Here is a 14,583-nt window from a genome sequence, read left to right on the forward strand (position 1 = left end):
ATTTAAACACTCGTGTATATTTGTTGGTTTACAAATATTAGTTGCAGCTTCCTACCAAGAAGCTGCATCTCTAGAGGACATGCCATCATATTTTGAATAGATTAGATTAGAATAGATTAGAATAGAATAGAATAGAATAGAATAGAATAGAATTCTTTATTGGCCAAGTGTGATTGGACACAGAAGGAATTTGTCTTTGGTGCATAAGCTCTCAGTGTACATAAAAGATATAAGTGATGAATCAATTATTTCATTTATTTTACAATATTTCAATTACTTTACAATAAAAAGCAGGAGGAAAATAGGGCAGAGACAGGCACTGCTGTTCCTTTTTTTTTAAAGGAAAATATTGTTTTACTGAACTGCAAGATGCCAGATGCAAGTACTACATTACGTTATTTGAATACAGCAGTATCTATACATATGAACTAGAGGTTATTAATGCTATGATGATTTAGACAACTTAAAATTTTACAGGAAAGGAAAAGACTTTATATCAATATTAACCATGGTTTCTAAATTGTAACTGTTAATAAACATAAGATTGCTGTTTTTGTTAGCAGGTGGTTAATCCATGGCAGCAAAAAATCAGGGGTTTGGTAATATCTTTTCCAACCAATGCAGGAGTTGTAGCTCACAAAGGCTTATGCCTTTTAATAAAATGTGTTAACTGAAAAATGTGCTTTCAGACTTGATTTGGAGACATCACTTTGGTGTTTTTCACAGTCCAGATTATTTATGTCAGAGATGTACAATTTCCATCAATTCTAATACTGCACCACATTTTGCATAACATTTTGAGGACCTCATTCCAAAAACACACAGGGCCAGGCTTGTTCTGGGAGTTGGTTTTAACAGGTAAAATGGATGCCTTAAGCATTTACACGATTTAAAGGAACCATTAAACCTCTAAAAATGTTGACAGAGCTCAAGCTATCATAAAAGGAACACTGGTAGAGCATACCTTTCTTTTTTTACTTCTGCCTGGAGACATCCTTAACATGTATTTTAAAGCTGAAATAGTAACCATTTTTGTTTTTCATTTATTACAAGCACAGTACTCTGCCCTGTAGGGTGTCTAATTATGTAGTGGTATCATGGATTAACTCACTTCATATTTTGAATGTGGTTCTTCAGAAATTGTCTTTTGGTCTACAAGATGCACAGCTTTTAGAACGATTGTTTCAAGTTCTTTGTGAGCTTTTTCAAAGTTTAGCTTGTCCTCGTCTTCTGAAAAGAACTCATCTGGTGTACATGGATCTGTCTGAAGGCTAAGAGGAACAATCTACAAAGAAAAATCATAGCAAAAAAGCTTCACATAGTCTTACCATGTTATCTGCCATCATCAAAAGACCTGTGATCTTTTCCTATTACTCAATTGTTAGAGACTTTAGATGGAAGATGGAAAACTTACTGTCTGAACTTTCTGTAAACTTATATTAATTGCATACTAAAAAATATTTTTCTAGAGCTGAAATAATTCCAATAACCGTTATTGCCAATCACCTCCACTAGACCAATCAGATCCCACAGATTAGGCCTTCTCTGAATTCCATCCGCCGGCCAGTGTCGACTGGCGACTACCCGGAGGAGAGCCTTCTCTGTGGCTGCTCCGACCCTTTGGAACGAACTCCCCGTGGAGATTCGAACCCTCACCACCCTCCAGGCCTTCCGCAAAGCCCTTAAAACCTGGCTGTTCCAACAGGCCTGGGGCTAAAGAGCTATTGCCCCCGTCTCGAATGGTATGACTGTTGTGTGTTTTTAAATTATGCATTGTTATGTTTCGTTTATTTTTTGTCTGTACCCCTCTTCCCTGATCGAGTTTTGAGCCGCCCTGAGTCCCCTTCGGGGGAAAAGGGCGGCATATAAATATAATAAATCTAATCTAATCTAATCTAATTGGGAAGATATATGTATATTTCAGGGTTGTGTACATTTCTGTCATTCATTCTCTTATAGGACTGCATTAAACCATTTCCTTTGTGGATCTGATCCTCCTAACAACTAGAAAATGGAAATGATAAATATAAGACATAGATGACATAGCACAAGATGTGGCTGCAAAAAAAAGGTAAATTCAATTTTAAGTTTCATAAACAGAAATACTATTTCTAAATGGTAAAATAATCCCATTATATTCTGCTTTGATCAGACCTCCACATCAAGTACTGTGTCACGTTCTAGCGACTACACTTTAGGAAGGATTCAGAGAAAATTGGAAAATGTTCAACTAGGGGCAATGAAGATGGTAGGAGAATAGAAACTGTTCTGAAGAGGGATTGAAAGAACCGGGTATGCTTATCCTTCAGAAAAGATAACTGAGGGAGAATATTATGACACCCTTCACATACTTAAAATGATATCTCTCAGAATAAGATGAAGACCACATCTCTCTCTCTCACTCCACTCTCACTCACTGCAGAATATGAAATAATGGACTTCAGTTACAGGAAGAGAGATTACAGTTGAATTTTTTTAAAAAAAATTAAGCCATGAATATCCATATACTTTATGCAAACGTTGGAAAAAGCTGTGAGAGATGGTGTCCATGGAAGGGAAGCTAGGGTGATAGATTATAGTGAGGCAGCAATTTCCCAGCAGGAGGGCACATATTCCTGAAGGTGTGGGGGGTGAGACAAGAGTCAGCCCAACCCAGACCTGGATTGGAGACAAGTAAGAGAGTTTGGACAGGTGCTCCCTAAAATCTCCCAGGGTATATCTGTTAGGGTAGGAGAAGTAAGGATTTAGTTTGGCAAGATTCCGTCTACTACATGTAAGCAAATAAAGTCGTGAACTCTAGCTGGATTGTTCCATGTCGTTCTTGGGCTTAGCCTAATAAGAAAGCTCCATTTTCCAATAAGGTACTATTAGAAGTCTATGCAAGACTGTATTCTGGGCAACTGACTTACCAGGAGGTAAGCAATAGGCCAGGAAATATAAGTGTTCTGTCTATTGTATGTAAGCAAATAAAGAATTGAACTCTGGATTGCTCTGCTGTCGTTTTTGGGTATAACCTGACAAGAGCCTAGAAACTTTAGCAGAAACTTCTGCAGAGGAGGTTTAAAAGTCAAGGTGGCAACTGCAACTATGAGATTGAAGCCTTGGTCCCTTTTATGTGGGTGACACAAACAAAATAGGTGGGAGCTTCAATTGTGTGGCCACACCTGGCAGCATAATGTTTTTGACATAAATGCACCTGAAGTCAAATATTGGTCAATATGACTCACACTATACTTCTTAGATATTACAAAACCACAAACCAAGCCATATTGGGCTAGACCAAAGTTCAATATTCTGTTTTTCACAATGGTAAACCAGAGTCTCCTGGGGGGGGGGGGAGGAGGAGACCGTGGGACTAATTCTGGATAAGACCAAGCCTTAAGAACAAATGCATACAAAGCCAGAATTGAGAAGACAGCAACAGACAATAAATGTCACCTATGCAAAGAAACTGAAGAAACCTGCCAAGTTGCTGCAAGAAGATCACACACAAGCAAAGGTAGTACCAATAGTTATAGGTGCCTTGGATGCAACCCAAAACAACTGGAGCACTACTTGAACATCATAGGCATCGACAAATTTGCCATCCGTTCATTGCAAAAGTCAGTTTTACTGGGAACAACTTATATCCTCTGATGATATCCGTAATACCATCAATCATCCAGATCTGCCTATCCCAGGTCCTTGGAAAGGACTTGATAGGTAGTCAAATATGCCAAACCCAATCTGCATATCTGGCTGACTGCAATGAACCATAATAATAATAAATTTCTTTCTACTATTGTTCCCCAGCTATTAGTAATTTGCAAACAGTTACCGTGACTTGGACCCATAAGAGCATTAGTAATTGCCAGTGGTGCAATTCAGCCAATTTATCTGGTTCGGGCGAACCGGTAGTGGTGGTGGTGGCACCCACCCGGATGTCATCATGTCCCATTTTTTATGCTCTTTGCATGCACGTAGCATGCTCACATCTGCAAACCGATAGCAACGGTAAGTTGATTTCACCCCTGGTAACTGCCCATACAAGTATGGGCTCTTTTAGGTGGGTAGCCCTAACCAACACATCTGCAGATCTGGAAGCAAGATTATGACTGCAATTTACCCCCTTCCCTGCATAGTTCCTTGCAAATGCACAGAAACTGTATCACCCATACTGAATGGCAAGAATAGAGATTTAGTTTGGAATGCAGCAAATAAGACAAATATTAAAATTCCAATTTATATATAAAATAGCAGATTCTTTACCTCTGACTTTTCAAAGCACACTTTAGGAAACTCCTTTGAAGGTTCCACTGGATTATTAAATACATCTGGATTTAATTTCTTAGAAGTCTCAACATTTCCATTGTTATCTGTTACCAACACCATTTCTTCCTCTTGCATCCTCAACATTTTCATTTCCTACAAACATCAAGCAACATTTGTTATAATCCTCAGGTTTGCTACTTGGACTTTGATGGCTTTATTCTATGTATGTGTTTGCATTAATGAAAGTCATCCAAAAATCTGCAAACATGATGCTTTTAATTGATTTTCTCAATTAGGCCATAAAATAACAACTATTATGAATGGTTACTGTTCTTGTATAGATTTGGAGTTTTATAAATGTGGCAATATCAACATATATCAAGGTCTTTTTGCCATGTTTTTTTAAAAAAGAATCTACTAATGAGAAATATTTCATGCATATGAGAAAGTAGATCTATTAAGCTTATGCCACAATAAATATCTTGTGTTATTAATATATTACAAAACCATCCATGACTTTTGAAGACTTTAATTAATAGGTAATATGCAAATCCCATTCCTGTAAAACTGATAACTGCAGTTTAAGAAAACCTTTAGATTAGTCCCTACAATCAATGAATTCTAATTTTAATTTGATAGAAGGGAAAAAATAAATACAGAAGGAATAACAATATTCATTGCAATATTGTTATTAAAAATTAATACTTAGTATTAAAATTACATGTAATTGACTATGAATGATAGGATTAAAATTGAACACATCTCATAAAGCATCTATCTGGGGGAGGTTGCTTATCACTTCATTTGACGTTTTTTCAATCCTTTCGGGGAAAAACAGGGATGAGTCTGCAGATTTAATACATAAGTATATAATATAGAGCTGTGGTGGCACAGTGGTTAGAATGCAGTAATAGCAATAGCAATAGCAATAGCAGTTAGACTTATATACCGCTTCATAGGGCTTTCAGCCCTCTCTAAGCGGTTTACAGAGTCAGCATATCGCCCCCACAGTCTGGGTCCTCATTTTACCCACCTCGGAAGGATGGAAGGCTGAGTCAACCTTGAGCCGGTGAGATTTGAACCGCCGAACTGCAGCTAACAGTCAGCTGAAGTGGCCTGCAGTACTGCACCCTAACCACTGCGCCACCTCGGCTCTACAGACTACACCCTAACCACTGCGCCACCTCGGCTCTACGGTACTACAGACTAACTCACTGCTCACATCCAGGTGTTCGATTCTGAGCTACTCAAAAGTTGACTCAGTCTTCCATTCTTCAAGGTCAATAAAATGAGGACCCAGATTGTTGGGGAAAATATGCTGACTCTGTAAACTGCTCAGAGAGGGCTATAAAACATAGTGGAGTGATATATAAGTCTAAGTGCTATTGCTTTGTAAATTTAAAACTGTTGTGGACCAGCAGGATCCGGTTGAGCTGCTGTTGGACTCAGATACGAGGAACCATATGAGTCTACCAGGGAAGATGTGGAGGACCCTGGGCAGGGTTCAGACTCAGAGCAGGGACCAGAGAGGCTGGTTGGCACCAGGAGGCACCTGAGGCATGGAGTAGTGGGGAGGATTCAAGGCAGTTTATTCCTGATGCAAGACAAAGAAGGACAGAGAAACGGAAGCAGCAGCTGCGGAGGCAGACTCAGAGATGAAGATTAAGCCCAGGTGGTTGTGGCTTGGCCCCTCCCAAGAGAGTATATAAGTAAAGAAGTGGGGAGGGGTCATTTGCAAGACACAATTGTTTGAAACAGTATTGGAATACTCTGTCTGTCATGTATCTGTGCCTGTTGGATTTTCAAATAGTCTTGCATGTGAGTCGCGTCTGGGCCTTCAGCCAAAGGAGTTGATAAAGCCGTGATTAAAGAGTGGCAAACAGCCAAGCCTGTGTCAGGGTGATTTGCAGGTTGGAGGGGGGGGGGGTCAGAACACTGAACTACTGGCATTGATATCAGGCCTGGAAGCCATCTTGGGCATTGGATCTTCAGGCCTGCCAGATTCCATAGTCTCTGGAAAACTGGGAGGGGGGGATTTTATGGAGCTGGGGAGATATATAGTCATAACAACATTCCTTTCTCCAAGAGACAAGGACACTGCACCTGGAAGGGTGTGACTGGGAGGCATCTTCAGTGGGGATGGTGCTTTGATTGGACCATAAGTTGGACATGTGGGTGCTGGACAGGTGTTTGGACTTTCTTTTGGGTGGAGAAAACCTGGAAGCTTTCAGATTTGGATTTTCCCAGATGTGCCAATATGACACCTGTAATAAAATGGAACTTTGAGGAACCTCAAGCCTCAGAGTCTTCTTTCATTGGGGGTGTTACTTGGAACCCTGACGATTGAGCTTAAACCCAAAGTGATGATATGAAACTTTTTATTCCTTCTTTTAATTTATAGCCTTACAGTACAGTGAGGTACTAATATTGTAACACTTCATTGTACTGTAAAGTATGATTTGATCAAATTAGGAAAGGAAAATATTTATGTCCACTCACAAACTTTGTCTTCTTTATAAGCTTAGCCCATTTTCTGTTCAATTTTTTCAATTCTCCAGAAACAGCTGATCCCACTTCTGCATTGCTGGATTCAATCAAAAAGTTTCCAGCTTCATTCAAGGAACCATGTCGTGAATTCCAGGCTGCCAAAGTTTCTGGGGAGATCTAAAGGATCATATTAAAATCCATATGATGTTTATGGTGCATCCATAATTTTCAAAATAATTTTAATGACTGGAAAAAAAATAAACATACCTTCTTAAGATGGTCTTTTCGAGTCTCTTCCAGCCAAAGTTTTAGCAACTGGATGTTCTCCGTATAGTTGGCCCAAGACGATAAAACTTTTTTTAAGGTATCGTTCACACTGTTAATGTACTCTCTGCATTTGGAAATCTGAACTTCTATCATCTTAAACAATTTGACTGTTTCTTCTGGATCAATTTCTAAAATATTTTAAAATAATAACATCATTAACCATTTTCACAGTGGTATACAAAGATTTTCTACCTTCCTCATTTACTCTAAAAAGAGCCGAGGTGGTGCAGTGGTTAGGGTGCAGTACTGCAGGCCACTTCAGCTGACTGTTATCTGCAGTTCAGCGGTTCTAATCTCACCTGCTCAAGGTTGACTCAGCCTTCCATCCTTCCGAGGTGGGTGAAATGAGGACCCAGACTGTGGGGGCGATATGCTGACTCTGTAAACCGCTTAGAGAGGGCTGAAAGCCCTATGAAGCGGTATATAAGTCTAACTGCTATTGCTACTTTATACAACCAGGAGCTATGAGCAGATTTTACAGATCAAAAATCAATATTGAAAGAGAACAACTGGTACAATGTAAATACATTTGTCATTCAGATGAGATTCAAGCTATATCTAACATGCAATTATAATTCATGTGTGTGTGTGTGTATGTACACACACACACACATATACATATATGCATATGCATATACATATACATATAGAATGAACAAGCTTCAATTAAGTAAATTTGCCATATGGATCAAGCCTTCATCCTACATTTAATGAAATTGTCTCACTTTATCTTGCCAACTGTTCTTTAGTAGGCTCCCATAAGATGAAAAACACTTACATCTCTACTAACAAGGGAATAATAGGTACACAATATATTTGTTCTGTCCTAAATAGCTACTTTAAAAATGAATGAAATCTTACTAATACAGCTTAATGGGTCATAGGGTATCAGTCATAGGGTAAGAAACAGGCATTTAGGAAGCTTCCTGATATTTCTTTCTTCTCTATCTTACACCAAACAAAATCATGGTGGCATTATTTAGTAATTTTTCCTGAAAATCCTTAAGAATTTAGGAATTCTTCCCATTTCCAAGGCAAGGTAAGGTGTACAGTCCGTTGTTCTCAGCAAGATACTTAATCTATTTTGGAGCTCCACAGGTAGCTTTCATGAAAAGCTTATTACTAATACTATAAAAATCACTTTATGCTAAAAACAAGAACACTTGGGAGAAGATGGGGGCCATCTTTTTCAAAAACTAAATTTGTACTTTTCTTTACCTTAGTGAGGACAAGGCCAAAGATCTCATGACAGTGTAACAAATGCATGTCCTTGAATGTTCAAGATTCTAACTATTCTATTAGTTCTTTAAACTTCCTTTGCTCTGTCTCTATCCAATATTCTCTACTTCATACCTAATGAACACACTGAATTTTCTTAAGGTTGTTTTCAAGATGGAAAAGATGTCCTCTGACAGTTCCTTCCCCTCCTTTTTTAAAAATACATACATATGCCCTAAAACCTTAAGTTTCTTTAAATGCATTGCAGTACTGTATTTTTCGGACTATAAGACACACTGAAGTATAAGATGCACCATGATTTTGAAGAGGTAAATTTTAAAAAATGTTTTTGCAATCTGCAAGCCTAATTTTTTGCAAAAAAAGGAAGGGGCACACAGAGATTTGGGAGGCTTGTAGAGTGCTCCTGCAGGCTGGGGGTGGTCAAAAACGAGCAAAAAAGGGGGTGTGCAGAGGCTTTGGGAGGCTTGTAGAGTGTTCCTGGGTGCTAGGGGGCAAAAACAGTCCGGTTTTTGCTCTTTTTTGCCCTCCCCAGCCCTCAGGAGCACTTTGCAAGCCTCCCAAACCCTCTGCATCATTTTTGCAAAGGGGGAAAGGTTTCGGTAGGCCAAAAATGTTGTATTCAGTGTATAAGATGCACCCAGATTTTCACCCTCTTTTTTTAAGGGAAAAGGGTGTGTCTTATACTCCAAAAAATATAGTAATTCATGGCTTGTGCGATTCTGGCTCTGTAACAATAATCCTTACAGACCAAGCACTGAAAATCAAGGGGTTGTTGAAGCCTGGACAGAACCACTGTGATGTTTATGAATTCTTACCCAAATTAGGAGCCTTTATCCATTTTTTCTTCTGTGCTTCACATACTTGTAATGCAGTGTCTAGTTGACCAAGAAAACCTTTTTCTTCAATAAAATTCTGCCCCAAAATAAAATGACACATTTGTTTAAGAAATGTTTGCCGCTGTAGAGAATTAGAAGTAATTCAATTTGAGATTTACAGATTATCTGAGTTTATATGGATCAGATGAAACGGAGACAAAATAAGGGATAAAAGCAAGGAATACCAGCTGCGGCGGAGGAGGGTGAGAAAAAAATTAAAAAATTAAAATGTCTATGAGGGTAACATGATGAAAGAGTCACACACACACAGACAAAAACCCTCATCTAGCATAATTTGCCCGAGGCACAAACTTTGAAATATGTGCTAGTCCTGGAACACATGATCTCAATTGAAATTAATTAATTCAAAGCTTAAACAAACAGCTTTTAAAAACAACAGGACTTTATACTGGCAGTTCAAGAGTGAATAGTGTTCTCTGCCTCTCAAACCACCAACAACACTGTCAAGGTTTAGACCTTACAACATTTGGCAAATCTTCCTACTTGGAGGAACAAATCGTGGGGTTTTTTTCCTCAGACCTCTTATTAAATGTTTGTAGATTTACACTGACATCTGCTGGATGTTCGTAGAAGAAGAATTAAGACAGATAAAATGAGAATTTCTGATGCGAGAAAGCTGTTTTTAAAATGGGAAAGAGGTAGTTGAAACCTTCAAGGACAAAAAGCAAGCAGCTCAAGAGCTGTTGACTTAAAAAGGCAGGTGGAAGGAGCCCAGTATTTCAACCTGAGACCAGTTCATACAGCTATAGAGCAGGATTCCTGTACACTGCTAGATGCTGAACTGCTTTGTGCAAATGGGTTCTTAATACTCTTTAATGAATGTATATATCTGAACTTCTTGGTCTGCTGAGGGATGCCTTGCTGAGAAGGAATTTGTCATACCTAGATAAAGCCTTGGCTAGCTTTATTAGGCAGCTGTGTTAGCTACTAAGCCACAGGCTCTCCTCCTTTATCTTTATATACATATAATGTATTTACAACTGAAGCTAAGATATGGCACTTTTAACATGCTAAATTCATAATCCATATTCGGATGACAATTATTTGCTTAGAGCAGCCAGTTGGGCATAGTGGTTAAAGTGCTGGCCTAGAAACCAGGAGACTGTGAGTTGTGGTCCTGCCTTATGCATGAAAACCAGCTGGGTGACTTTGAGCTAATCATTCATTCTCTCAGCCCAACCCACCTCACAGGATTGTTTTTTAAGAGAAAAATAGGGGGAGGAGGAAGAAGTATCATTTATGTTCACTGCCTTGAGTTAATTATAAAAGTAATAAAGGCAGGATAAACTATTTAATAAAAATTAAAACTTAAATGGATAAATAGGACATGGGGACAATTTTACGATTGGCTTGAAAAAAGATATAAATAGAAAGAGAAAGGAACAAAACATGAAATAAATATCTCAGATGGCACATTATTAAATTAGGGAGAGAAGAAATAAGAAAATATTAAAATGTAAATATACAAGCGGAAAAATGTTATAAGTGGAGCTAATATTAGAAATAAAATGTAAACAGAGAAAATTATTGGTATGAAAAGATAAAGTTGGGATTGATGAAATGCCACCCTGAGAACCCATCAGAGAAAGTAAATAAACAAGGGCAACGGTGGAAAGGAGAGGGGGTGAGGAGGGAAAAGAAGAAAGGGTAAAGCAGAGAAAGTAAGGGTGGGGAATTAAGAGTGGGAGAGAGGATAAGAAAGAGGAGAAGGGAAGAGGAGAGGGGAAAGAGAGGGGAAGAAGAAAGAAGGAAGGAGAGGAGGAAGGAAGAAGGTAGAGAAGGGAGGTTGAGAAGACGGAAGGAGTAAGGTTGTTGCAAAACAAGATGGAGGCACGGGGTTGCAAGAAAGTGACCCACACAGTAGTGTGTGTGTGTGTGTGTGTGTGTGTGTGTGTGTGTGTGTGTGTAAAAATAGAGACTATGATGAATAAACAAATGTTAAATAGCAATTATAAGAATGTATATCTATGAACGAATTTGGAAGGGAAAAATAAAAAAACTTTTTATAAATAAATGAATAAATAGTATGTACAGAATTTATATGGATGCCTTTGATTCAACTCTATAGTCTCTTCTGCATAGCTATCCAAGAAGCAACCATAATGCTTACATGCCAATCCAATAGCAATAACTCCACAGTCTCCTTGGTTCCAAACTTGATGTTCCAGATGTTCAACTTAGATGTCAGTTCGTTGAAGATAGCTGAGCTGGATGAGCAGTAGTATTCCACAATAATGCTGAAATTTTCAAGTTGAACTTTGCTGAACCTGCAAATAAACCCAACATCTTGTCTATAAAATATAAGACAAAACCAATGAACCTATAAAACATGCTGTGCTCTAGAAAAATGCACAGCTTTTTTACCGGTTAAATAGGTAGTTCTGTCTTTATTACCAACCAATTTACAGATTTACAGGCTGTAAAAATATCTACAGACCCCTCACATCCTGGACGTAAATCGTTTCAACTTCTACCCTCAAAACGACACTATAGGGCATTGCACACCAGAACACGATACAAGGACAGTTTTTTCCTGAATGCCATCACTCTGCTTAACAACTAATTCTCACAACAGTGTCAAATTATTTACTCAGATTGTATTACTATTATTCTTCTCATCCTTCCTAGTACCTATCTCTTCCCACTTATAACCATGTTGCTTGTATTTTTACAATTTATATTATTTTATTTGTTTCCTAGTATGATTTGATTGCTTGTTAGTAACCTGTGACTATCACTAAGTGTTGCATTTTATGATTCTTAAGGAATATATTCTATTTTATTTTTTCTTTGTGTACACTGAGAGCAAATGCACCAAAGACAAATTCCTTGTGTGTTCAATCACACTTGGCCAATGAAGAATTCTATTCTATTGTATTTGATGTGTTAGGTTGAACTGGGAACAGGAAATGCTGCAATCTGATCATGGTTGTGCAAGAATGATAAAATACAGTAGATGCATCTGAAGAGCAGAAGAAAAGTGTTACAACTGCTGGAGAGCCTACAGGACCCAGACAAGACTTTAATAACTTACATGAAGCCTTGGAGGCAATGTTCCCTCTAATTTTTTTTTTTCAGTGTGAGCGGAAAAGTACAGTGTTTGAGCTGCACAGTTTCATGCCTGAGCACCTAAGAGAGCAACAGTTTGAACTGCTGTCACGTCTGCTGGACATTTGCGCAACCTTCCAAGCGTCAAGCGCCGATTGCGAGCGAGGTTTCAGCCTGAGGAATCCCAGGCATGAAAAGTGCCACTCAAACACTATACTTTTCCGCTCACCCTGAAAAAAAAAGGCTCTCTGCTCAGCTTTTAGATTGTTAGACTGGCTAGAGAGAGACATGGCACCAACAGGGTCCTGGGTCCTGGCATTTTGCAGGCAACCTGTCCTCTCACATTCCTTTGGAATGCAACCCATCACATTTGAATTAGATTTTGCCAATTATCCTATTAAAAGATAATCCTATTATTCTAAAATACGACTAACTCAATATTAAAAACTGTAAATATTTAATGCTGATAAATAATAGCAGTAATTGTTATTTAGTATGATTAAAATCAGTATTGATATATCAATATATTTCTCAAAATTGACAATAAACAGTAAAATAACAATATAAATATATAATGTGAAATATAAATGTAATAAATATAATATATAAATGCAACATAAATGTAATAAAATAATTTATCATGAAACTCTCCCCCTTTAAAGTAGTAAGATCAATTAAATAGTCTAGCAAGTTTGGACAATATGCTATATGTTATCTTACTTAAGAATATATATACCTCAGAATCAGATACAACATCCACATCATTTCCAACTGAATTGATAAAACCATATGCCATGCCAAAACTATTTTAAATAAAGATATGAAATTAATCAAGTATTGCATTTATTTTTCAAAATGAATGTACAATTTTTTTGTTATTTAAGTTTGTACCCCATCTTTTCATCTCCAAGGTATTCAAAGCAGCTAAAAGATTTTTTTTTTAAAAAATTGAAATCTACTTAAAAACTGGTGATCACCATCACCATAATCTAATTCAAAAAGCCTGGCTAAAAAGGGAATTATCCTTTTCTAAAACCAAAAAAGAAAGAACTGCTTGTATTCCGTAGTATTTAATCAATGCATAGCTTTCAAATGTAATCCAAATTATATATCTAAACAACATTATAAATCATTTAAATATCAGAAGATTCAAGCATTGTTTTTTCTGATCTCTTGGCAGAAAGGATGTGTACTGGCATTTTATGGAATTTAAAATGATTAAGTCCATGACACAAATTGCACAATAGGAAATCCAGGCCAGAATGCATTTAACTCATTGTATCACCAGGGACCAGAATTTAGCAGGCCCAGGGGGAAAAAAGTACATAAGGCCACTTTATAGCTAAATTTGATACCATTATCAAATTAATTAAATAGGATTAAAATCTGTGGTTTATAATTTACCTAGTTGTGCAATGTCGCCCGCCCCACTCCTTTCGCCGGCAGTAGCCCGCTGCACCAAGGGGGCATGTAAGAGGGAGGGGGAAAACAGGAGGAGATACGAGTCGGGGGAGCAGGTCGAAAGCCGCCGCACAGAGGGGGCGGCGGTGGAAAGGCAGCCAACCAGCCTGCCACGGCTGGCCACCACCAGCCCCGCCGCTCTTCCCGCCCCCTTCCCAGCCCCACAGTCCAGCGGTCGCAGCAGAAGCAGCCCCGGGTCTCCGCTGCTGCTCCCCGCATTTTCTGGACGGGGTCTCGCAGGAAGGAATCTCCTCTCCAAGGGATCCCCCGAACATGGACTTGAAGAGCCATGCTCTTCAAAACAAGTCTGGGGAGGTCCTTTGCGGGCGGCCACTTCTAGCCGCCTGCAAAGGACTTCCCCACGTTTCCTTTACAGAAAACTCTGCACGGCAGATAGAAACTGCTGCGCGGGGTTTTCTAGCGACGTGCGCGGCCACGCAGCCGCGCACCTTAGAGGGAACAGTGCTTGGAGGACTTTAAAAGACCTCTGGCAATTAACAGAAGCAACACTGAACCAGATGGATCAACAGTCTGATTCAGAATTAAATAGCTTCATACATTTATAAACTGGATACAAAAATACGAATGACAAAAGTCAGGAAATTGGCATTATTTCCAGAAACAAAGAGTGTAGGAAGAGCTATGTTGAATCAGGCCTGTGGCCCATCTACATTTTGCTTGTTAGTCCAGGCAGTGCTTTCAGAGAAACCACAAGCTAGGCTTGAGTTGATCATGAGAATAAGAACACACAACTTGCCTATAAGGAAAATCGAATCCTGGGATTGAATAAATACCCAAACTAGTGAATACATCACATCTGGAGGATCGGTTGTGGGAAATGCATACAGTATGTGTGTCAATAAGAGCAGCAGAG

At 38.6% G+C, this 14,583-nt stretch overlaps 1 protein-coding gene across 1 annotated transcript in view; it reads right to left on the minus strand.

Annotated features, from left to right (window-relative positions):
• SYNE2 (spectrin repeat containing nuclear envelope protein 2) overlaps positions 1-14,583 on the minus strand; it is a 258,629-nt gene that overhangs the window by 191,483 nt on the left and 52,563 nt on the right. Inside the window, exons 14-19 of the mRNA XM_032235484.1 lie at positions 11,311-11,467; positions 9,120-9,216; positions 7,006-7,193; positions 6,751-6,915; positions 4,249-4,404; positions 1,112-1,285 (exon numbers count right to left, since the gene is read on the minus strand). Of these exons, the coding sequence (XP_032091375.1) occupies positions 1,112-1,285; positions 4,249-4,404; positions 6,751-6,915; positions 7,006-7,193; positions 9,120-9,216; positions 11,311-11,467 (937 nt within the window). The remainder of the gene's footprint in view (positions 1-1,111; positions 1,286-4,248; positions 4,405-6,750; positions 6,916-7,005; positions 7,194-9,119; positions 9,217-11,310; positions 11,468-14,583) is intronic.

Source organism: Thamnophis elegans, chromosome 1, assembly GCF_009769535.1.
Source record: "Thamnophis elegans isolate rThaEle1 chromosome 1, rThaEle1.pri, whole genome shotgun sequence".
NCBI classification, from domain to species: Eukaryota; Metazoa; Chordata; class Lepidosauria; order Squamata; family Colubridae; genus Thamnophis; species Thamnophis elegans.